The 24,500-nt window shown below is 46.6% G+C and overlaps 1 protein-coding gene across 1 annotated transcript in view; it reads right to left on the bottom strand.

Annotated features, from left to right (window-relative positions):
- The window catches only part of LOC138295216 (caltrin-like protein 2), a 40,098-nt gene that overhangs the window by 2,618 nt on the left and 12,980 nt on the right, over positions 1-24,500 (bottom strand). The window contains exon 2 of the mRNA XM_069233390.1: positions 2,336-2,473. Coding sequence (XP_069089491.1) covers positions 2,336-2,473 — 138 coding nt within the window. The remainder of the gene's footprint in view (positions 1-2,335; positions 2,474-24,500) is intronic.

Genomic DNA, 24,500 nt, shown 5'->3' with positions numbered 1-24,500 from the left:
AACCTGCCACATTTTGTATTCAGCCATTAAACAGTGCCAAAGGTATTAGTAAATCAAAACATAGTTCCCCCCTTCCTTTTACTCTCCTCTCATTAGACCTGCACAAAACCTGAAACACTGGCCCTGTTACATCTTACTAACTGCTTGACACATTTGATGCAGATTCATCAAACAGCTCCAAAGTTATAAGCAAGTCCGAATTGTATTGGCACTGTCTTTAACTTTTTCCCTCACTTTGATGAGTTAATACAGCAGTGGTGGAAGTAGTGGGGAGTAATCCTTTGTTCAAATTCTAGTGAGCGACCATGACTTCTTCTCAGAGGGTATCAGGTGTTTGCTCACACTTAATGGCACTCAGTCTTTCTATGTCACTTATTCTCCCTCAGCCTTATTCACTTACTCTCATTCACACTTTCACTTACTTTTACTTATTCTGACTCACCCTGTCTCAGTGACTCACCTAGTCTCTGTCTCAATTAATCTGACTCAGTCTTCTTCATTCCCACTCATTCTGATTCACTCAATCTCACTCTGACTCACTCATTCGCACTAAGTCAAACTCATTCTCAATCATTCTGATTCGCTCATTCTCATTGTGACTCATTCATTCTCACTTAGTCTCCGTTCCACTCAGTCTCACTCTGCTTCGCTTATACTCAGTCTCTTTTCCCTGACTCAGCCTGCAGCACCAATGGCTACATTTAGATGTGGCTCTTCAGCACGTCACAGGTGGGGGAGGCGCTGAGGTGTGCCCTGAGGGCAGGCCTGGGTTCTTGTAAGCCCTGGATAATCTCTTTGAACGGTGCTGGTACCTTACTGCAGCTGTGCCATCCATCAGACACTGTTATTAGCTGCCTCAGGCTGTTGCTTGGTGGCATATTTTTCACCAAGAGTGAATAATATGCTAGTATTCATTCTTGGTGCAATAATAATGGGCCAGAGAACATGGAGGCTGTGACCCTGGAGTCGTAAAGTAACAGTCACTGCTGTAACAAATGACATATCATTAGAAAATCATTCCAGCAGGCATCTGCCAGATTTTGTGCAGATGTGTCAAACAGTGCCAAGTTAACTTCAAAATCAGAACTTGTTATCCTTCATTATTACCTGGCATTCCCCCCTTTGGTGGAGCTGCACAAAGTTGAAAATGCAAAGAGTAAACATCACATACTAAATGTTTGCGAAATGTCATGCATGTCAAACAGCGCCAAAGCTATAAGCAAATCAACAAATTACTTTTCAACTGACAAGATGTAAAAAAGATATGCAAAGTGTGAACATTTTTAGGCCTATTCTGCAGCTTTTTCAAATGCTAATATCTGCAAAATGACTGAGCAGATTTGGAAAGCACGCTCCCTGGGTAAAGTTTTACATTTGTGCTAACATTGGTGTAAACCTGTTCGGTGGCTTTGGCTCTAGGTGTGAGCAAAAGTTCCCATAGGAGCTAAAATGGGAGAAACATCTTCTCTAACCCCTTTTTGACTGTTTTCCCTCCGGATGGCACTGCATGAAGGAATCCTATTTGAATGTGCTAAGAGTGGCACTAAATATTACTGACTGCCACAAAACACTAGGAAGGTGTAACAGAATGTTTGCACCGTTCTACACCTAGATCTGGTGTTTGGATGTTTGTGGTGTGTGCTGTGTGTTTCGTGTTGCACTGTAGATGTGTACTACTGCACCCGTTCCATGTGTGGAGGAAGCTTGCTGTCCTCCAGCCAGTGCTGCACCTCTTGTGGGTATAAACGATGCTTGCACTAGTTGTAATAGTTCTGTGCCTCTTCTCTGTGACATAAGCCTGCACTGTTGCTGCCAAGTTTGGCCTTTTTTGTGTGCAAAGGAAGACTGCACTGTGGGTGCACTAACAATATCCCCTTTCTGCTTCTTAATAAAGTTTGAGGGGACCTTGCTCTACTCAATAGGACCCAACACCATGTCTTTACTGCATGTCATGCATAGAAGTGTATTGCACACAGAGATATTTCACCAGAACCGTAGCAGCCGGGGTTAAAACTATACGTTAGATGCACTTGGGCCTCCTACAAGCTCATTTGTTTTTCCCTAAGAAGTGTGAAGTTTGAATTTGTTGACTCTCAAAGAGAGTTAGGCTGTAGTCGGCTAACAGCATAGAATTTGACCTTTGCCCTGCAGCCATACACGTGTGAATTATATGTTCAGTATCACACTCATTGTAACTAACCGTCTGTGTTCTTTGTGCCATTTGAGCCGGTTTTGGTGCTCTGAGACACAATCCGGCCTGAAGTAGGGTGAGCCCCCCCCTCAACGAGGCACTGGTTAGGGGTTAACATGGAGACCCCGTGCATTGACACTGTACCTGGGTTAGTGCACTCGACGCTGCAGAACCGCCTGCAGCATTTCTGCCTCCCAGGGCATCGACTATCCGATTTGCACTTCACTGGGATGTTTAGTAGGGCGCACACAACATTGACACGAGGACACTTCCCGGGTTTCTCTGTAAAGAACAAGATGTAAGAATTAGCCTGCTGGCCTGATTGTTCAGGTCCAACCCCCCTGAAATGCACATGACTCTTGAGCACAGACAGAGACTGCCCGTAACCCACCCTTTGTACTGGGCTAGACATGACACAGCTCACCAAACCATCATTGTGCAAGACAAACTTAGGTCTGAGGAGACGGCAGAGCGCACACAGCTCCCGCCATCCAGCGCCTCCCAAGGAAGCTTGCACCCTCTCGCCTCATGTAACGTTACTATTGATAAAACATTCATTTTCAGTAGTTGGTTCTAGTATTAATCCCAGATGAAAGGATTACTTTTTCAACCTCAGAATGGTGAAAGGCTGAGTCAAACCAGGTAACACTGGGCTCTGTGGCCGTCACTCGTATCTCTTCAGGAGGCACATGAACCTGAGCGTAGAGGGCATCATGATTGCCAGCTCTAGAGCAGGGCGGGCTTCAGGGCGGTGTGCCCGGTGGTGCCGCACCAGGTGCTGACCTCAAGGGGGCGCTGTGTTTAGCAATTACTTACAAAACCTGCAATTTAAAATCATCTGCTGAAAAGTTCCTTGTGCCTCCAGCCTTTAGGAAGCAATTAAAATGTCACAATAACTCTAGTGATTAATGTTTTTGTTAGAGAGATCGGCGTTTTGTAAAGTGGGTATGGAGAGATGAGGGGTACTTTTGCTGACTGGTAGTGAGGGAATCTGAGGAGGTGCTCATGGTGCACCGGGCACCACAGGCACTAAAGCCAGCCCTGCTCCACGGTCCTCCCCAGCCAGGGAGCATGCGAATGAATACACCACACATGGAGCTCTGGAAAAAACGTCTTTATTCCTCAACGTACTGTCACGCTGTGCACGCATTGCATCATAATTTTTATAACCTCACTTTAACACCTTCCATCAGATTACGTAATTCCTATCTGAAGTCCACCCAGGACCATGAGGGCCCTAGTGCACATACTATCAAAGACACTACATCTCCCCCTTTGTTGAATAAAAAGTACAAACCACATCAGTATGGTAGTTCTTGAATAAGCCCCCGAGGCTCTCGAACTGGTGTGACAGATCGGGTGCTTCGAGGTAGTTGAGATGCACTGTAGTTATGCATCAATGACATAGGCTCAGATGTGTGATCTGTATGTTCAAGCGGGGTCGTCTCGCTTGTGATCTTAGGCGCTGACGAACATTGAGGTAAGTATTTAAAATGTGATGAGTCCTGAGTGATAGATTTTCCAGGACGATGTGCTGTCACCATGTGTCCTTTGCATGTCACAACCCTCAATGGGTCAACAGTAAATGGAGTGTCTGTTTTCTGCTTCCGTTTCTTTTTCACCAGTACTGTGAGAAAGTAGCCTCTTTCTAGCCTTATTACCCCCACTTTTGGCCTGTTTGTGAGTGTATGTCAGGGTGTTTTCACTGTCTCACTGGGATCCTGCCAGCCAGGGCCCAGTGCTCATAGTGAAAACTCTATGTTTTCAGTATGTTTGTTATGTCACTGGGAACCTGCTAGCCAGGACCCCAGTGCTCATAAGTTTGTGACCTATATGTATGTGTTCCCTGTGTGATGCCTAACTGTCTCACTGAGGCTCTGCTAACCAGAACCTCAGTGGTTATGCTCTCTCATTTCTTTCCAAATTGTCACTAACAGGCTAGTGACCAATTTCACCAATTCACATTGGCTTACTGGAACACCCTTATAATTCCCTAGTATATGGTACTGAAGTACCCAGAGTATTGGGGTTCCAGGAGATCCCTATGGGCTGCAGCATTTCTTTTGCCACCCATAGGGAGCTCTGACAATTCTTACACAGGCCTGCCACTGCAGCCTGAGTGAAATAACGTCCACGTTATTTTCACAGCCATTTTACACTGCACTTAAGTAACTTATAAGTCACCTATATGTCTAACCTTTACCTGGTAAAGGTTAGGTGCAAAGTTACTTAGTGTGAGGGCACCCTGGCACTAGCCAAGGTGGCCCCACATTGTTCAGAGCCAATTCCCTGAACTTTGTGAGTGCGGGGACACCATTACACGCGTGCACTACATATACGTCAGTACCTATATGTAGCTTCACAATGGTAACTCCGAATATGGCCATGTAACATGTCTATGATCATGGAATTGCCCCCTCTATGCCATCCTGGCATAGTTGGCACAATCCCATGATCCCAGTGGTCTGTAGCACAGACCCTGGTACTGCCAAACTGCCCTTCCTGGGGTTTCATTGCAGCTGCTGCTGCTGCCAACCCCTCAGACAGGCATCTGCCCTCCTGGGGTCCAGCCAGGCCTGGCCCAGGATGGCAGAACAAAGGACTTCCTCTGAGAGAGGGTGTTACACCCTCTTCCTTTGGAAAATGGTGTGAAGGCAGGGGAGGAGTAGCCTCCCCCAGCCTCTGGAAATGCTTTGTTGGGCACAGATGTGCCCAATTCTGCATAAGCCAGCCTACACCGGTTCAGGGGACCCCTTAGCCCTGCTCTGGCGCGAAACTGGACAAAGGAAAGGGGAGTGACCACTCCCCTGACCTGCACCTCCCCTGGGAGGTGTCCAGAGCTCCTCCAGTGTGCTCCAGACCTCTGCCATCTTGGAAACAGAGGTGCTGCTGGCACACTGGACTGCTCTGAGTGGCCAGTGCCACCAGGTGACGTCAGACCTATTTAGGGTCTCTGTCTCTGGGGAAACTTTAGGTAACGAATGCAAGAGCTCATCAGAGTTCCTCTGCATCTCTCTCTTCACCTTCTGCCAAGGAATCGACTGCTGACCGCGCTGGAAGCCTGCAAACCTGCAACATAGTAGCAAAGACGACTACTGCAACTCTGTAACGCTGATCCTGCCGCCTTCTCGACTGTTTTCCTGGTGGTGCATGCTGTGGGGGTAGTCTGCCTCCTCTCTGCACCAGAAGCTCCGAAGAAATCTCCGTGGGTCGACGGAATCTTCCCCCTGCAACCGCAGGCACCAAAAAGCTGCATTACCGGTCCCTTGGGTCTCCTCTCAGCACGACGAGCGAGGTCCCTCGAATCAAGCAACTCTGTCCAAGTGGCCCCCACAGTCCAGTGACTCTTCAGTCCAAGTTTGGTGGAGGTAAGTCCTTGCCTCACCTCGCTAGACTGCATTGCTGGGAACCGCGACTTTTGCAGCTACTCCGGCCCCTGTGCACTTCCGGCGGAAATCCTTTGTGCACAGCCAAGCCTGGGTCCACGGCACTCTAACCTGCATTGCACGACTTTCTAAGTTGGTCTCCGGCGACGTGGGACTCCTTTGTGTAACTTCGGGTGAGCACCGTTTCACGCATCCTCGTAGTGCCTGTTTCTGGCACTTCTCCGGGTGCTACCTGCTGCTGAGAGGGCTCCTTGTCTTGCTCGATGTCCCCTCTCTCTCCTGGTCCAATTTGCGACCTCCTGGTCCCTCCAGGGCCACAGCAGCGTCCAAAAACGCTAACCGCACGATTTGCAGCTAGCAAGGCTTGTAGACGTTCTTTCGGCGGGAAAACACTTCTGCACGACTCTCCACGGCGAGAGGGATCTGTCCACCAAAGGGGAAGTCTCTAGCCCTTTTCGTTCCTGCAGAAACCTCAGCTTCTTCTGTCCAGTAGAAGCTTCTTTGCATCCACAGCTGGCATTTCTTGGGCATATGCCCATCTCCGACTTGCTTGTGACTTTTGGACTTGGTCCCCTTGTTCCACAGGTACCCTAGATTGGAAATCCACAGTTGTTGCATTGTTGGTTTGTGTCTTTCCTGCATTATTCCTCTAACACGACTTCTTTGTCCTTAGGGGAACTTTAGTGCACTTTGCACTCACTTTTCACGGTCTTGGGGAGGGTTATTTTTCTAACTCTCACTATTTTCTAATAGTCCCAGCGACCCTCTACAAGGTCACATAGGTTTGGGGTCCATTCGTGGTTCGCATTCCACTTTTGGAGTATATGGTTTGTGTTGCCCCTATCCCTATGTTTCCCCATTGCATCCTATTGTAACTATACATTGTTTGCACTGTTTTCTAAGACTATACTGCATATTTTTGCTATTGTGTATATATATCTTGTGTATATTTCCTATCCTCTCACTGAGGGTACACTCTAAGATACTTTGGCATATTGTCATAAAAATAAAGTACCTTTATTTTTAGTATAACTGTGTATTGTGTTTTCTTATGATATTGTGCATATGACACTAAGTGGTACTGTAGTAGCTTCACCCGTCTCCTAGTTCAGCCTAAGCTGCTCTGCTAAGCTACCATTATCTATCAGCCTAAGCTGCTAGACACCCTATACACTAATAAGGGATAACTGGGCCTGGTGCAAGGTGCAAGTACCCCTTGGTACTCACTACAAGCCAGTCCAGCCTCCTACAGGTGGCACAATCCCATGATCCCAGTGGTCTGTAGCACAGACCCTGGTACTGCCAAACTGCCTTTTCAGGGGTTTCACTGCAGCTGCTGCTGCTGCTGCCAACCCCTCAGACAGGTTTCTGCCCTCCTGGGGTCCAGCCAGCCCTGGCCCAGGATGGCAGAACAAAGGACTTCCTCAGAGAGAGGGTGTTACACCCTCTCCCTTTGGAAAAAGGTGTTAAGGCAGGGGAGGAGTAGCCTGCCCCAGCCTCTGGAAATGCTTTCATGGGCACAGATGGTGCCCATTTCTGCATAAGCCAGTCTACACCGGTTCAGGGACCCCTCAGCCCTGCTCTGGCGCGAAACTGGACAAAGGAAAGGGGTGTGACCACTCCCCTGACCTGCACCTCCCCTGGGAGGTGCCCAGAGCTCCTCCAGTGTGCTCCAGACCTCTGCCATCTTGGAAACAGAGGTGCTGCTGGCACACTGGACTGCTCTGAGTGGCCAGGGCCAGCAGGTGACGTCAGAGACTCCTTCTGATAGGCTCCTTCAGGTGTTGCTAGCCTATCCTCTCTCCTAAGTAGCCAAACCCTCTTTTCTGGCTATTTAGGGTCTCTGCTTTGGGGAATTCCTTAGATAACAAATGCAAGAGCTCATCAGAGTTCCTCTGCATCTCTCTCTTCACCTTCTGCCAAGGAATCGACTGCTGACCGCTCTGGAAGCCTGCAAAACTGCAACAAAGTAGCTAAGATGACTACTGCAACTCTGTAACGCTGATCCTGCCGCCTTCTCAACTGTTTTCCTGGTGGTGCATGCTGTGGGGGTAGTCTGCCTCCTCTCTGCACTAGAAGCTCCGAAGAAATCTCCCGTGGGTAGACGGAATCTTCCCCCTGCAACCGCAGGCACCAAACAAATGCATCACCGGTCCCCTGGGTCTCCTCTCAGCACGACGAGCGAGGTCCCTTGAATCCAGCAACTGTGTCCAAGTGACTCCCACAGTCTAGTGACTCTTCAGTCCAAGTTTGGTGGAGGTAAGTCCTTGCCTTCCCACGCCAGACTGCATTGCTGGGAACCGCGACTTTTGCAGCTACTCCGGCCTCTGTGCACTTCCGGCGGAAATCCTTTGTGCACAGCCAAGCCTAGGTCCACGGCACTCTAACCTGCATTGCACGACTTTCTAAGTTGTCCTCCGGCGGCGTGGGACTCCTTTGTATAACTTCGGTTGAGCACCGTTTCACTCTTCTTCGTAGTGCCTGTTCCGGCACTTCTGCGGGTGCTGCCTGCTTCTGAGAGGGCTCCTTGTCTTGCTCGACGCCCCCTCTGTCCCCAGACGCAATTGGCGACATCCTGGTCCCTCCTGGGCCACAGCAGCATCCAACAACCATAACCGCACGATTTGCAGCTAGTAAGGCTTGTTGGGGGTCTTTCGGCGGGAAAACACTTCTGCACGACTCTCCACGGCGTGGGGGATCCATCCTCCAAAGGGGAAGTCTCTAGCCCTTGTCGTTCCTGCAGAATCCTCAGCCTCTACTGTCCAGTAGCAGCTTCTTTGCACCCACAGCTGGCATTTCCTGGGCATCTGCCCATCTCCTACTTGCTTGTGACTTTTGGACTTGGTCCCCTTGTTCCACAGGTACCCTCGACTGGTAATCCATCGTTGTTACATTGCTGGTTTGTGTCTTTCCTGCAGAATTCCCCTATCACGACTTCTATGTCCTTTGGGGAACTTTAGTGCACTTTGCACTCACTTTTCAGGGTCTTGGGGTGGGCTATTTTTCTAACCCTCATTGTTTTGTTACAGTCCAAGCGACCCTCTACAAGGTCACATAGGTTTGGGGTCCATTCGTGGTTCGCATTCCACTTTTGGAGTATATGGTTTGTGTTGCCCCTATCCCTATGTGTCCCCATTGCATCCTATTGTAACTATACATTGTTTGCACTGTTTTCTAATACTATACTGCATATTTTTGGTATTGTGTACATATATCTTGTGTATATTTGCTATCCTCATACTGAGGGTACACTCTGAGATACTTTGGCATATTGTCATAAAAATAAAGTACCTTTATTTTTAGTATATCTGTGTATTGTGTTTTCTTATGATATTGTGCAAGTGACACTAGTGGTACTGTAGGAGCTTCACTCGTCTCCTAGTTCAGCCTAAGCTGCTCTGTTAAGCTACCATTATCTATCAGCCTAAGCTGCTAGACACCCTATACACTAATAAGGGATACCTGGGCCTGGTGCAAGGTGTAAGTACCCCTTGGTACTCACTACAAGCCAGTCCAGCCTCCTACAAGTACCCAGTCCTCTTTCTCAAAAACTTTTTGCTGGGCGTGTCGGAGCTGATTGGAATATGTTTTTATTTTACACTTTTGAAAGGCATCTGTGATAGAAACCTTATCAACACTCATCAGCAGGTCCAATGTCCATTGTGGTAGTTTGGTTCTGGTGCCCCCCCCGCCCCCCTAAATAGCAAGGTGGCAGGGCTCTCACCCGTTGTAGAGCGAAGAGTTGATCAATAGGCACAGAGGGCTGGACACAGGACCTGGTTGAGGTTGATTCCCTCCATTGATGCTTGCTGAATTACACTCTTGAGGGTGCCCATAAATCGATCAACAACATCATTGGCTTGGGGCCAGAGAGGTGTACTGTTTTGAGGCTTGACATTGAGTCATACAAGAAACTCCCTAGATTATTTGCTATTGAAAGGTGGGTGTGGGAAGTAGTTCAAAGTAATTCATGAAGAGGATGCAAATATGGTCCCAAAAAGATGAATTTATTCAGATAACAGGACTCCAGCCTCTGTCTCACCAACTGCCCCAGCACATCATCCAGTTCACCGCCCTTCTGGAATCTGAAGTTAAGAACCCCCTATGACATAGGCACAAGCAAGATGCCATACATCCTCCCCCAAACATTGTCAGAACATCAGAGAAGACAGGGAAAGGCACAGGTAAAAAAAGTGAACAGTGTAAAAGAACAAAACATTACTATACAACAGAAGAAACACCATAAAGGAAAAACATTCCAAACATACAAAGTAGGATTACAACAAAACATAGAGGACACAAAGGTGTCCACACCTCTAACACCAGCATCAAATATTTATCAACAAACAGCAGGAACAGGTAAAAACACTTTAAATGCAAAGAGAATATAAATACAGCATTCTTCATTACATCATCAAATGAGATCAGGTGAGAACAACTTGTCTGAGATTCCAAATGCGATCATCTTTATCACATTATTAAACAATTTCACAACCTTAAGACGTTTGGAGAACTTGGAAGATGTGTTACGCCATGTGCTTGGGTGCTTAACCACCACTAGGTCACCAACTCTCACCTTCATAGCCAAAATCCCTTTACAAAGGTCAAATGTCTGTTTCCTTTACACTTGTGTATCTTTTCCCTTAACACACACCCATCCACCAACTTATGTTTGCGTTCCAACCACTCATATTCATCCTGGCCAACAATTGTCTTCCCCCAAAAGAGACAAGCCATACATCTTGGTCGTCTACTGTGAAACAACTCCAAGGGAGTTTGCCCAGAGGCAGCATGCGGGGAAAACCTATAGGACTCAATCTTTTCCACTCATTTTTTTTGTAAACTTTTCTTTGTTATATTTTTAAATGGTACAAAGAGATAGCATAACATTTCCAAGTATACTACAAGCCAACTGTGGTGGAAAGCTATTGACAGGTTCAGTATATCAAAATAATCGGCTGATTTTGCAAAAGATAAACATAGTAGTAAAGCACAGTGTCTACCATTAGGAGAAGTGGAGATAGACAGATTACCATATCATTCAAGTAGAACATATAATAGGAAGGATATAAAATTATCAACCAATGTAACTGGTGTTAGAGAGCAAACATTATTAACAAAATATGAGTAAACAAATTGCATAAATGACATGTACTAAAAGAGCTTAATTAGAGAAAAACGTGCTAGAAATGTAAAATGTGCATGTTTAAAATGTGGTTGACGTGGTTTCCACCATCTCAGATTCTATGTGAAGTAATAAATGACTGTGAAAACATATTTTGGTGAATCATAACCATTTGTAGTGACAAAAATAATTAATATTTGATGAATAAGTCTTATGATGAGATTATTTTTGACTAATTAAATAATGTACTAAATATGAATTGAGACACATCATATTATTTAAGAGTTATGACATACTATTATGAGACTTATATGGTTTGACTATTAAAATAGTTTTATTTCTTCATGTATTAGCATTAGTCAAAAGGCCTAAGATTTAGTATTTTTCCGCAGTACCGTGTTGAGATGTTATGCTGACTTCAGTGAAATCTTTTGCAAAAGTTGTTTATTAGCTATCCCATTGAAAGCTCGCAGTGGAAATCTACTGTCATTTTCACTCTGTTCATTTTGTACTTCCTTGTGATAACTATTTAACGTTTTAACAATGGGTCTTAGTTTCTGGTAGGAAATAATATTAGCTAATGTGTCTGTTTTCTACAGTGTTAATATTTTGCAGAAACTGTCGTCCTGAGAAGAGTGTCAACATGGGCCTATCTCGAGGAAACCATGAGGAAAGTTACAAATTGAAAAAAGAATGAAATTCAGTTGGTTGTTCACTGTCACACCGCATAGTCATGTGTGATGATATTAATGGAGTTTGACCAATGACTTTGTGTTTCACCACTGCGCATATAAGTTGCTCAATGTTCATCAGTAGCACATTGTATGTTTTGTTCAGTTTAGCCGCCTATGGGCTTTGACATGTCATTAGCCATTACTTTCTGTATTCAGTTTAGCCGCCTATTGGCTTTGACATTGCATTAGCCATTACATTCTGTATTCTGCCTATTGGCTTTGACATGATGTATTCAGTTTAGGGTCCTATTGGCTTTGACATGATATTAGATATTACATTTTGTATCCAGTTTAGCTGCCTATTGGCTTTGACATGATATTAGGCATTGCATTTTGTATTCAGCTTAGCTGCCTATTGGCTTTGACATGATATTGTATATTACATTTTGTATTCAGCTCAGCTGCCTATTGGCTTTGACATGACATTAGACATTGTATTTGATATTTAGGTTAACTGCCTATCGCCTTTAACGTGGAGTTAGACATTACAGTTGAGAATCCAAGCTGTATTTTTCCAAGCTGTGTTTTGCCACAAGATGAACCAAGCTGTTTTCTTCTCACAGTAGACTAGACCTGATAAGAGAGGGTACATTGGGTGTTTTTCTCTCTGCTCGAGCTTGGGAAGAGGAGCAGTCTAGGAGATCTGGCCAGTCTCCAAAGGCTTGCATAGTTTTCCCGGGTCTGAGAGGAGGGGGAACGCTGTTCTAAGGGTGGCTCACGGGCTTCAGAGAATTAGATTCGAATCTGCCTGACTTCGGACTGGAACTTGGCGCCAGTTGCCAGCCTCCCGTGTGGGTAGATTATCTCTTTCTCGCAGTTGACCAGGAGTCATCAACTTGCAGACCCTAGAAAGATGAAGCTGTAAATAGTTTCTCACACGGTGAAGTATTTGTTTTGCTTTGCATTCAATATCTTATAAATATAACCTGCTGTGTATATTGCAAATTGTGATATATTTTGTTTTCATTAAAACGTGTGCTTGAAATCTATTGATTCGTCTCTTACGAACTTGCGGTTGGGGAAGAATTAACAACAATAAAAGTCTTCTTTGAACTCAGAAGTGCATTCTTGATATGTTATGTAAGTGCTGAAAACGAGATAAGAACAGAAGCACTACATCATGTCCAGTAGGAGTCTAGCTAGTGATTTTTGTGACTTTAATTAGGCAAAGTTTAAGATGATGTTAGAGTTCTTGTTAGTTCCCTTCAGTTCCATTTCAGTCTGGTTCTGTGGATAGTAATTATGTTCAGAGATTTATGATTCTAACAGTTCCAATAATGTCGGCCCAACTCTACTGAACTGTTGCCCTTTTCCATGTTCCTGATGCTGATTGCTGAAGATCTGCTGTTCCTGTGCTCTGCTGAGGAAGACTCTGCTAACGGCTGTCACTCTTAGGAGAGGTATTATAACCAATGTGCATTTGTTTTCCTTTTGCAGGTTTTCCCTTAGAAATCCAACCGCGTTTTTGTTAGTGCCGTAGTTTAGATGTTTTTCTAAATGAATGTTTGTCTTATTTTAAATTTTTGTATATGACAAAGCCCTGCCCCATACATGTTTTTCGAATTAGAATTTGGTAGCAAGGATGTCCAGCCCAATAATTGAACTTAATGTTTATTAATTGATTATGACTGATTCAACTGCACAATGAATGAAATCTGTTGCTATTTCACAAATAATTCTGTTGTTATTCTGTATAATGCTTTGGAGTGTTTAGTGGTGATGGCTCTTGTCAGACTAAGATTCTTCAGACATTTTGGACAGCCTGTGTTGTTTCTCTGCTGTTTTTGTGTGTTATTTACGTGACTTTAGCATTGTTAATATAAGGTCAATGCATGTTTAAATTTTACTAAATTTTTGTGGTGATTCATAGCCACATAGGGTCATGGTATGTAAATTACTGACTCATTGCATATTGTTGTTGTTTATGTTTATTGTTTGTTGGACCCGGCCCTTTTTACAGGGTCATCCCCAAACCTTTTGCCTCCTTCCTCCTATTTTTCCTGACCTGTTTTTGTTGGCTTATGAACTCTGAGCACTTTACCACTGCTAACCAGTGTTAAAGTGCAAATGCTCTCTGTGTAAATTGTACTATTAATTGGTTTATCCATGATTGGCATATTTGATTTACTAGTTAGTCCCCAGTAAAGTGCACTAGAGGTGCCCAGGGCCTGTAAATCAAATGCTACTAGTGGGCCTGCGGAACTGATTGTGCCACCCACATAGATAGCACTGTAATCCTGTCTCAGACCTGCCACTGCAGTGTCTGTGTGTGCAGTTTGAACCTATAAAGTCGACTTGCCAAGTGTACCCACTTGCCAGGCCCAACCCTTCCCTTTTCCTCGTGTAAGACACCCCTAAGGTAGGCCCTAGGTAGCCCCATGGGCAGGGTGCAGTGTATGGTTAAGGTAGGACATATGCTATTGTGTTTTATATTTTCTGACAGTGAAATACTGCCAGATTCGGTTTTCACTGTTGCAAGGCCTGTCCATGTCATAGGTTAACTTGGGGACTGCCTTTAAACATGCTTAAAGTGTAGCTTCCCTTAGCTCCTAGCTCGAGAGCGGTGGATGGAAGAGCTAGATGATGAAATTGAGAGGGCTGAGGCAGAGAGAGCCTTAGCCTGGGAAAAGGAAAGGGTTGCAGCTCAGGAGCTGAGCTGTGAAGAGCTGAAACTGGAAGCCTTAAGGGCTGAGTCCAGTTCAGATGGTGGCAGAAAAAATCTTGTATCCAGTGCTGCTGAAGAAGTGAACATGCCTAGAAATGTGGTGCCCTACTTGAAGAAGGGAGTTGACAAACACCAGGAGGTTCAGGAGTATGAGGTAGTTCCCGTTATGCACAGGGTCCCTGAGAAGGATTGGGGAACTGGCACAGGGAGTCATATTCCTACTTGGGGGGGACACTTTACTGGCTCTAGAGGAGAGTGACAGGGAGAAGGGTTCCCCCTAGTGAACGTCCTGGGTATGTAGTGTGTAGACATCCCAGAAGAGTGTGGGTTGAGTGTCAGGGACAGCCAGATACTGTCTCACCAGTCTCAGGAGGGTGATGTGGAGTACTTTGTCAAGGCTGAGTCACAGGATGGTTGGGTGAAGGGTACTTTGGTTAATACATGTGAGGGGCTGAGTGATGTAATTGCTGGAGAGCATATGTCTAGTCCTTATTTTCCAGAGCTATGCCAACACCAGGTGGAGTGTGAGCTTTCTGACCCCAGGGAGCTCACACTGGAGGCAGACATCTGGGTGAGTACCAGAGAGTCTGAAGAGGCATTTGGGGGTGCTCCTGAAGGGAGTGGTCTAGGTGTTTCCAAACCAGGTGAGGTGGGAAAGGATTGCAGTATCCCAGGTAGGTCCCAGTGTAGTGGGATGGGTGAGAGACCCCATGTCCCATCTCAGAGGAGAGGGAATGGGGATGGGCTGAGGCCCAGGGTGCCAGAGAGCCGGTCCCAGGTCCTGGAGGGTTCTATGAGGGAACGCCAGGAGGGTAGCCTAGCCTGTACCGTAGGGCCACCTGTTGAGGGAAACCCCACAGTGTCAGAAGAACTTGTGGGGGTGACTGTAGCCAGCATCCCACCAATTTGAGTGTCTGGCAGTACCACTCCTAGTGAGGGGCTGCAGAAGTCCAGGCAGATGGCTGAGAGGGGGCTGCGGAGCTCCGTGGAGGACCTGGAGGGTCAGGGATCAGCTCTGAGAGCAGAGCCACCCAGGAATTAACTAGGTGAGACTATTTCTGGTTTGGGGGAGATCCAGACTTTGCCAGGTGGGCAGAGGTCAGGAGACCTGCGCCAGCCAGACTCTTGTGTGGCCTTTGGGGATGGTGTGTCCCTTGTGGAGGGTGAGTATACTCCCCAGGAAGTCCTGGCGTGCCAGGCAATAGTTCAACCTCAGGGTGGTGACTCTGGCTTGGATGCCCAGGTTCAGGGGTTAAACTCTGGCCTGGTGGGGGCTCAGTGTGCCCCCAAGAAGTACTGGTGTGCCAGGCAATGGTTCAACCTCAGGGTGATGACTCTGGGTTGATGGACGACCAGGTTCAGAGGGTAAATTCGGATCTGGTGGGGGGTAGGTGTGCCCCCCAGAAAGATCTGGTTTGCCAGGCAGTGTTCCAGTCTGTGGGTACAGACGCTGGACTGGAAGGCCAGGTTCAGGGTGTCCCCCCTGACCTGGAGGAAGGGGCTACTGCTAACAGCAGGACTGCTGTGGTCCAGCACCCTCCTAATTGGGGGGTGCCGGACCCCAGAAGGGATGGCAGGGGGAGGGAATCCTCACCCCTGGCCCTAGTCCAACCTGAAGGTACAGACCCCAGGTTGAAAGACCAGTTGCAGGTTAACACCCCTGCACTGGTGGAAGGATTGTGCAGAACTGCTTCTAAAAGCACCCTGGCAATTTTGGACTCTAGGGGTGTCGCTCCAGGTGGGAGGGTACAGAGCCCTAGAGGGGAAGACCAGTTGCAGGTTAACACCATTGCACTGGTGGAGGAAATGTGCAGGACTGCTTCTATAAGCACCCTGACAATTCTGAACTCTGGGGGTGCAGCTCCACGAGGGAGGGTACAGGGCCCCAGAAGGGAAGACCAGTTGCAGGTTAACACCCCTGAACTGGTGGAAGAATTGTGCAGGGCTGCTTCTATAAGCACCCTGACAATGTTGGACTCTGGGGGTTCCGCTCCAGGAGGGAGGGTACAGAGCCCCAGAGGGGAGGACCAGGGTCCGGCTGTCATCCCGGACCTGGTGGAAGAGAGAGTGGTGAAAGGGTGCCCAGCATCTGGGGCGACCGCCCCTCACTCTCCACAGTCACAGTGGTTGGAGAGCTTTGAGACGCCTGGGGCCTGGCTCTCATCCCTGACAGCTGTCAGTGGCCACTGTGGCTTGCTGTCCTGGTGGACAGAGTTACCCCTGGGGGGGGGCAAAAGTCACACTCCGGGGGGTAGAGTGGGAACACCACTGTGTTGGCCCTGGTGGTACTATCCGTCCCCTGGGATACACCTGTGAGCAAAGTAAGGTTAGGTGCTGCACAGATGGTATCCGCAGGTGAGGAGAAAGATTCCCCAGGGGTTGGCTTAGTGGGCCCTGAGAGTATGGACAGAGAGATACAAGTGAAGTCAGGAAGGCGTAGAACTGGAACATGCCCCTGCTGTTGTGGGCCTCGGTCCTTGTTCTATTGCCTCAATCAGGGAAGTACATCAGGATAATGATTGTTCTCCCCTGGCTTTAGGCTGGTGGTGAGTCATGTTGGACCTGGCCCTTTTTACAGGGTCATCCCCAAACCTTTTGCCTCCTTCATCCTATTTTTACTGACCTGTTTTTGTTGGCTTTTGAACTCTGAGCACTTTACCACTGCTAACCAGTGACAAAGTGCATATGCTCTCTGCATAAATTGTACTATTAATTGGTTTATCCATGATTGGCATATTTGATTTACTAATAAGTCCCTAGCAAAGTGCACACTAGAGGTGCCCAGGGCCTGTAAATGAAATGCTACTAGTGGGCATGCAGCACTGATTGTGTCACCCACATAAGTAGCACTGTAATCCTGTCTCAGACCTGCCACTGCAGTGTCTGTGTGTGCAGTTTGAAACTGTAATTTCGACTTGGCAAATGTACCCACTTGCCAGGCCTGACCCTTCCCTTTTCCTAGATGTAAGACACCCCTAAGGTAGGCCCTAGGTAGCCCCATGGGCAGGGTGCAGTGTATGGTTAAGGTAGGACATATACTATTCTGTTTTATATGTCCTGACAGTGAGATACTGCCAAATTCGTTTTTCACTGTTGCAAGGCCTATCTCTCTCATAGGTTAACCTGGGGACTGCCTTTAAACATGCTTAAAGCGTAGCTTCCCTTTAGGAGCAGATAGACGTGGAGTTTGGAACCTCTGAACTCATAATTTAAAAATACATCTTTTAGTAAAGTGAGCATTTTCTTGCTTGAACCACTTTGTGACTCTGCCTGTTTGTGGATTCCCTGTCTGGGTTCGTTTGACAGTTGGGCTGTTTGCACCTCTCTCCATACAGTGACACAATGGGTGCTGGGGTGTAGCCTGCATATTCCAATGAGCCATCAGTGCTAGGAGGGAGGGAAGGAGTGGTAACTCGCACCTGAAAGGGCTGTGCCTGCCCTCACACAATGCAGACTCCAACCCCCTGGTGTGTGTCTGAGGCCTTGTCTGGGCAAGGCAGGATTTCACAATCCAGTGAGACTTTCCTTTGAAGTGGGTATAAGAAGAGGACCCAAAACCACAGACTTTAGACACTCTACCTCACAGACACTTCCTGGAGAAGAAAACTGGAACCAGAACCTGCATCCTGCCAAGAAGAACTGCCTGACTGCCCAAAGGACTCACCTGACTGCTTTCTGTGAAGGACTGCTACCTTGCTGTTGGCCTGCTGCCTTGCTGCTCTCTGGCTGTGGTGAAGAAGTGCTCTCCAAGGGCTTGGATAGAGCTTGCCTCCTGTTCCCTGAAGTCTCAGGATCAAAAAGACTTCTCTCTTGTAACTGGATTCCCTGTGCGGCGAAAATTTGACGCACAGCTTGCTAAAACCGACGCACAGCCTGCCCCGCGGTGAGAAATTGACCGCACGCCGAACCGGAACGACGCAGCACGACTACGCAAGGAGAGGATCCACGCGGCGCCTGCGTTGCGACCGGAACTTCGACGCACGGCCCACCGGATCGATGTACAGCTGACCTGGGATGATGCAGCCCGACTTCCAGCGGGGAAATCGACTCAGCATATGCCGTGCAGGAGAAAATTCCATGCTACGCCCACCGGATCGAAGCAGCGCTTGTGACTTCGCTCCGCAAGCCCAGGATTCCAAGCACAGACCCTGGGACGTTTGAAAACCCTGCAACCTGAAGTGAATCCACGACCAAGCACCGGAAATTGACGCACAGCCGTCCCTGCATGGAAACTAAACAACGCATCACCGTGTGCGGCCCGAGAAATCAACGCACACCCCTTTGTTTCCCCGATTCTCCTCCTTTGCGGCCCTTTGTGGCGAACCAGGTACTTTGAGCTTGAAAGCAACTTTGTTTGCTTTAAAAAGATTTAAGACACTTTATATCACTTTCAGTGATATCTTTACATTTACTTATTGCATCTTTGATCGTTTTGACCTGCAAATATCCAGATAAATATTATATATTTTTCTAAACACTCTGTGGTGTAGTTTTTGTTATTGTATGATTTATTGCACCAATACTTTACACATTGCCTTCTAAGTTAAGCCTGACTGCTCAGTGCCAAACTACCAGAGGGTGGGCACAGGATAATTTGGATTGTGTGTGACTTACCCTGACTAGAGCGACTAGAGTGAGGGTCCTTGCTTGGACAGGGGGTAACCTGACTGCCAACCAAAGACCCAATTTCTAACATTGTTCTTATTATTTTATTTGATGATTTTATTACTCCTGTCTGAGTCAAAAGACTGGAGTCAAACTTTGAGGGTAATAGATGTCACTGCCCTATTATGTGTCACCTAAGCCTAATTTAGGAGGTCACACGCCACATTGGCATGGAGGAGGCAGCGATTCTCCACAGGGAGATACCAGAAATGGGATCCAGTACATGGGGGGCAGGAACATGAAGTTCTATAGTCTACAACAAGTAAGTGTGGGGGAGGAGGTCTAAGTCTGAAAAAGCTGAAGCGCCTGTAAATGGGGGTGAGAGGTAGAAGGACGGAAGTCCACTGGAGAGGAACTCCACCAGGGGACCGCAAATATATTCAAAGTTCATCCTCATTTCAGCCATTCACTCCATGGAGAGAGCTCTGGGACATGGACCGGGCATCGGGGCTCTTCCATGCTGCCACTAAGGCCATCTTGGCCACTCCTAACCATAGCCACAAATAGAGCGGTCACCCATAGTCTGGTGTTTTAGTGAAGGATCCGGAAGACACTGTAGTACACATTCTGGCCTGTCGGGAATAGGCCTTTCGGGAATAGGATAGCCTAAAATCTCCTTTATTTGTGCCAGTACTTCATTCCAATAAAGTTCAATAGTTTGACAGTCCCAAAGGATATGTTTAAAGTACCCTAGCATCCCACACCCCCTCCAGCATAAATCAGATGTGTTTGGGAAAATTATTTTATGTTTCTCAGGGTAAAGGTACTAATCATAAAGGAGCTTGTAGTTTGCCTCCCATAGACACATAGAGCAGTTATACCTAAAAATGTCCAATAGAGTGTAACCCATTGTTTGTCACTATTGTAACTCCTAGTGTTGTTCCCAAAAGGTGACGTGACCGGGGTTGGGGTAGCAACCACCAGACATCAATAATGCATACAAAAAGGAGATAAATCCCCAGGTTCCACCAGCATTCTGTACAAACCCCTCGATGGGTGCAACTCTCTGATAGCGGCAAGATGCACCTGTGGCTGCATTACCCATTGTTTCAGTTGGGTAAAATGAAAGATTTCAAAGGCCGGTAGATTGAAACTGTGGCAGCAGTTTTCAAACATCATTGTGACCTGCCCATAAAATAAATTAGAAATTGTTAAGCATCCTGCCTCCGAACATCTGTCAAAGAACTGGGAAGTACTGCCGGGGGAAAGGCGGCATTATAGTAAATAGGTGAGTGAGGAGAGAGGAATTTCATCAGCCCATATGAGTTAATGTCTATGTCCTACACTTTCAATATAGTGGCTGTGGGAGTGCTGAGATAAGCATTCCGCAGGCGGTTTTGATTGGGCTTACAGAGGATATCCCATATTGTCTGTCCTGCCACCACTCGATCCATATGCAGCCAGATCTTATCCGACGCTGTGATGAAGTGCAATTGTGCCACCCTGTAATAAGCTAGGAAGTCTGGTAATGCTAGGCCAGCAGATTCCTTCGGGCACGTCAGCAGTTTATGGTACAGCTTTGCCCTACTTCCCTGCCGTATGAAGCCAGTTCTCATTGAGTAGATTTCCCTAAAATACTCCCTGTGAACCTCGATTGGAAGCTCTTGAAACAAATGTAAGAGCTGGGGAGTACTGTCATTTTTATTGCCCGTATGCGTCCAATCCAGAGGATGTACAGCGAGGCAGGAGTAGAGGTGTATAATACGCCTTGGGAGTAAGCTTTAAGTATGTAATCTCCTTTTGAACCCATTGCAAGGGGGAAGCAAAGGTGGTCTTCTCCATCTCGGGTGGGGGAGTCATCACATTAAGTCAATCAATCAATCAGGGATTTGTAAAGCGCACTACTCACCCGTGAGGGTCTCAAGGTGTGGAGGAGGGGAGGGGGGACATGGTGGGGGGAGGTGCTGCTACACCTCGAACAGCCAGGTCTTGAGAAGGGCAAGGTCGGCGGAGTGGAGACGCCGAGTCGGGGTGTAGAAGGAGAGTCGTTAAGTAGGTAGGATTTTTTAAGATTTAATCGAAAGCTGCACACTCTCTCATATTGTCTGAGTTCTGTTTGGAGGGCTGATAATGAGGAGCAGGGAGAAGTGAGGGATAACAAAACATTGTCCGCAAATAGTGAGATCTTATGTTCATCTGGGCCAAAGTGAATCCCCTGGATATTGGGGTTTGCTCTTATTCTGGCAGCCAGCGGTTCTATGCTGAGAGCGAAAAGCAGAGGAGAAAGGGGGCATCCTTGCCTAACAGACAGGCTGTTGGCGTTTTCTACTCGCATGATGTTAATCAACGCACCACCGTCTATAATGAAGGTTATGGGGCAGCTGTTCACCTAAAATGTAATTTTAGGACTATGTCCAAATGAATTTTGTCGCTTCGTTTGGTGATTATTTTTTTGACTTTTGATGTGCTTCCAAAGCAGCTAATCCTATTTGTACGTGTCATTCCTTATTTGATATCATTAATACACATCCTTCTTCTTTGTCAGTGCTTTACAATGACGTTGAAGAGCATTTGTATGACGGATTTGTCGGTGAACGACTGTGCTTGGTTTCTAGTTGTTGTAACTGGTGTTGCCTTTTGGCTCTATGGGAGTGGCAAGAATGTGCCAGAAAGCTTCTGGCGTCTATTTTCTCTTCTCACTGTGACACACTTGGTTTCTCTTTTGCTTTGCAGACCACTATGAAGTAGTTTTCCTTCCTGCTCCCTTTGCATGTGTGTCCTATTGCTGGACATCTACCTTCATAGGGAATTGAAAAGCCACATCAGAAGCATAACTTTTTATTCTTCAGAGACATGGTATCATGTGCATTTATTATATGCTTTTGTTTGATTTTCATAATCAACGGTGATTCATAATCAACGGTGGCCCTTGCAGCCATTAGCATGTTTTTTAAACTTAGTGGCTTTCTCAATATGCGTCTTCTGAAGGAATCTGACAGGCAGCCATCAGTGGCTCAGAGGTACATGGTTTCTTTATCATTAAAGTCAGAGAAACTACAGTGTTTGAGAAGCCTCTCAACAAATTCATCCTTCGTTTCACCAGCTTGTTGTGCTTGGTTGAAGATGTACCTCTCATAGTCGACATTTGGCATCAGAATGAACTTGGCATCCAGTGCTTCTTATAGCTTTTGGTACGATGTTGCTTCAGCTTGTGAGACTTTCTATACCTCTTCTTTCACTCCTTCCCCGGCAAAGTTTTTCAAATACTTAATGATTTTCTTATCATCTACTTCTCCAAGTGCATCTATAAAATTACCAAACATTTTGATCCATGCAGTCCACATGACACCAATGTTCTGTTTTTTTGCAGTCTCAAACAAAGGTGGTTGCTTCAGGGATGTAGCTGCATTGTACTTTGCGCTTCTTCTCCCGCCGTTGAGAGAACGTGCTGTTCAGGCAGCTTTCCTTTTGCTAGTGGCACTAGTAACCCTTCCACGAAACACCCCATTGCTTGGACCTGGTTGTCACAATTGATTTTCAAGGTTGGATAGCACTTCGCTCGCTTGTGCCGGTAAATAGTATTCTGTTTTCATACCTGGTCATCACTGCCTTTGCCGTTTGCTTCATATTAGTGAGGGCTCTGTGAAAACGCATAGCGCAGTATCACTTCTTCCTGTCTTACCATCGGGTATTTGCGGGCTTTTCGAATGTGCTCCTCTGCAGGGCTTTCAGCTTCTTCGAAGGCTGTGTATGGGTTGGAGTAAGGCTTTGACTCCACATGTGCCAACCACTTTGCTTCAATTTGGGGCGCATGTGGCATGCACAGACAGTTTGCTGTAACTTTGCAAACTCTCAGGGAGAGCACCTTTGCTTCCTCGGGCATGTATTCCCTACTTGTCACCATTTGTGACGTCTTCCCCAGCCCGGGAGCATACCAATAAATATGTCACACACAGAGCTCTGTAGCAAACATCTTTATTCCACAACATACTATCAGTCTCTGCATGCATTGTGTCATAACTTTTATAACCACACCTTAACACCTCCCATCAGAATATGTCATTCCTGTCTAGACTCCACCCAGGATCGCAGGGTCCTAGCGTGCATAATATCAAAAACACTACACCCACCACCTGCTGTGTAATTGCTCATATACCAGCACTTGCACCTGCCTTGTGACTGCTGTCCTGCCAGCCCTGTCACCTGCCTTCTGACTGGTCAAATACGACCACCACCTGCCTTGTGACTGCTCTCATGCCAGCCCTCCCACCTGCCTTGTGACTGCTCTCATGCCAGACCTCCCACCTGCCTTGTGACTGCTCTCCTGCCACCCCTGCCACCTGCCACCTTATTTATCAAATGCCACCACCACCTGCCTGCGACTGCTCTCATGCCATCACCACCAACTGCCTTCTGACTGGTCAAATACCACTCACACCGCCTGCCTTGAGACTGCTCATATACCAGCACTGTTACCTGCTTTGTGACTGCTCACGTGTAAGCACAGGCACATGTCTCTTGGCTGTTCTGGTACCACCGCCGCTGCATGCCTTAGTGACTACTTATCTACCAACACCAAACCCCTGCCTGTCTAAGCCCAAGGGTAGTAGGAAAAATCTGTCTCTTTCAAAGGTTTCATAGGCTCAGCTCATGGCACCAATTCAAATTTCCAGCAGTATCCCAGCTTTTAAAAGTTGACACAACCTCTGATCATATCACAATATGGATTACAGTGCCTGAAGTCTTCAGGGCCTACTCACAACCTGCAGTGTGTAGTACTAAATAGTATTACTCACGTACTACAAAATTCTATTCACAAACCTATGTCAACAGTGCTCCGACTCCATCTCTCTTATCTTTTCTGTGCTGAGTTTTCTGCCCTGGTTGCGGAGGTCTTTGCACATGTAGGCCTATGTTTTAGTAGTAAATATTGGAAGAACCTGGGGGAGTGGGAGGAACCTCAGTAGTACTTGTTACTATGTGGGAAAGTATTAAGGAGGGGTAAGGAGGGATTTTACTTAGGGACATACAAATAGAAAACACCCACCAACAAAAGAGAAAGCCCATATTCACAAACTGCGTGTCGAGGCTCATTGCTATTCAGAAACTGCACGTCTATGGTTACTTTAGCAACCATAAACAGTCATAAGTGTACTCCTGCTCAGCCTTGCAGTATGCAACCTCCGCCATGCAGTTTTCCCATCAATAATTTTATTGCAAATGTTGCAGTGTTATTTATTATCAATGATGTCATAGACGATGTCATGAGTGATGTAATATGTGCAGTAATTATCAGTGCTTCGCAAGGGCACGAGTTATAGTTACTTCAGATAACTATAAGTGGTGAATTTCTGTCTTTTTAAGAGTTAAAACTTTACGTTGTTACCGAACATTTTACCTAACTATAACATTGCTTTAACCTTTATTTTTTCAGTGAATTTCTAGGGTTTTCTTTAAAGTAAATACCTCCCACCTTCAGCCATGCGACATGGAGGGGGGTTGACCCCTCACAGGCAGGCAACCCCACGCTGCCTTTGATTGTTCATGGCAGGGGGGTGGGCCACAGGGCCTGGTCAGCGGCCAACTCCTGCAGGCAGCCAGGATCCCCCTAACCCCTGCTCCCTTCCACCCCTCCACCTCTCCACATCCACCCTATGGAGAAAGCAGATCTATTATCTTTCCTATAAATTACCAATAATTTTAATCAAATGTATATTTCAATATTGACTTATTTAATAAGGTTTTATTGAACTCCATGTCTGTGACTCTTTTTATGTAGCTTTTATTGTTACAT

This window comes from Pleurodeles waltl, chromosome 5, assembly GCF_031143425.1.
Source record: "Pleurodeles waltl isolate 20211129_DDA chromosome 5, aPleWal1.hap1.20221129, whole genome shotgun sequence".
Classification (NCBI taxonomy): Eukaryota; Metazoa; Chordata; class Amphibia; order Caudata; family Salamandridae; genus Pleurodeles; species Pleurodeles waltl.
The sequence above is the reverse complement of the archived record's forward strand: the minus strand, read 5'-3'. Positions and strand labels throughout refer to the sequence as shown.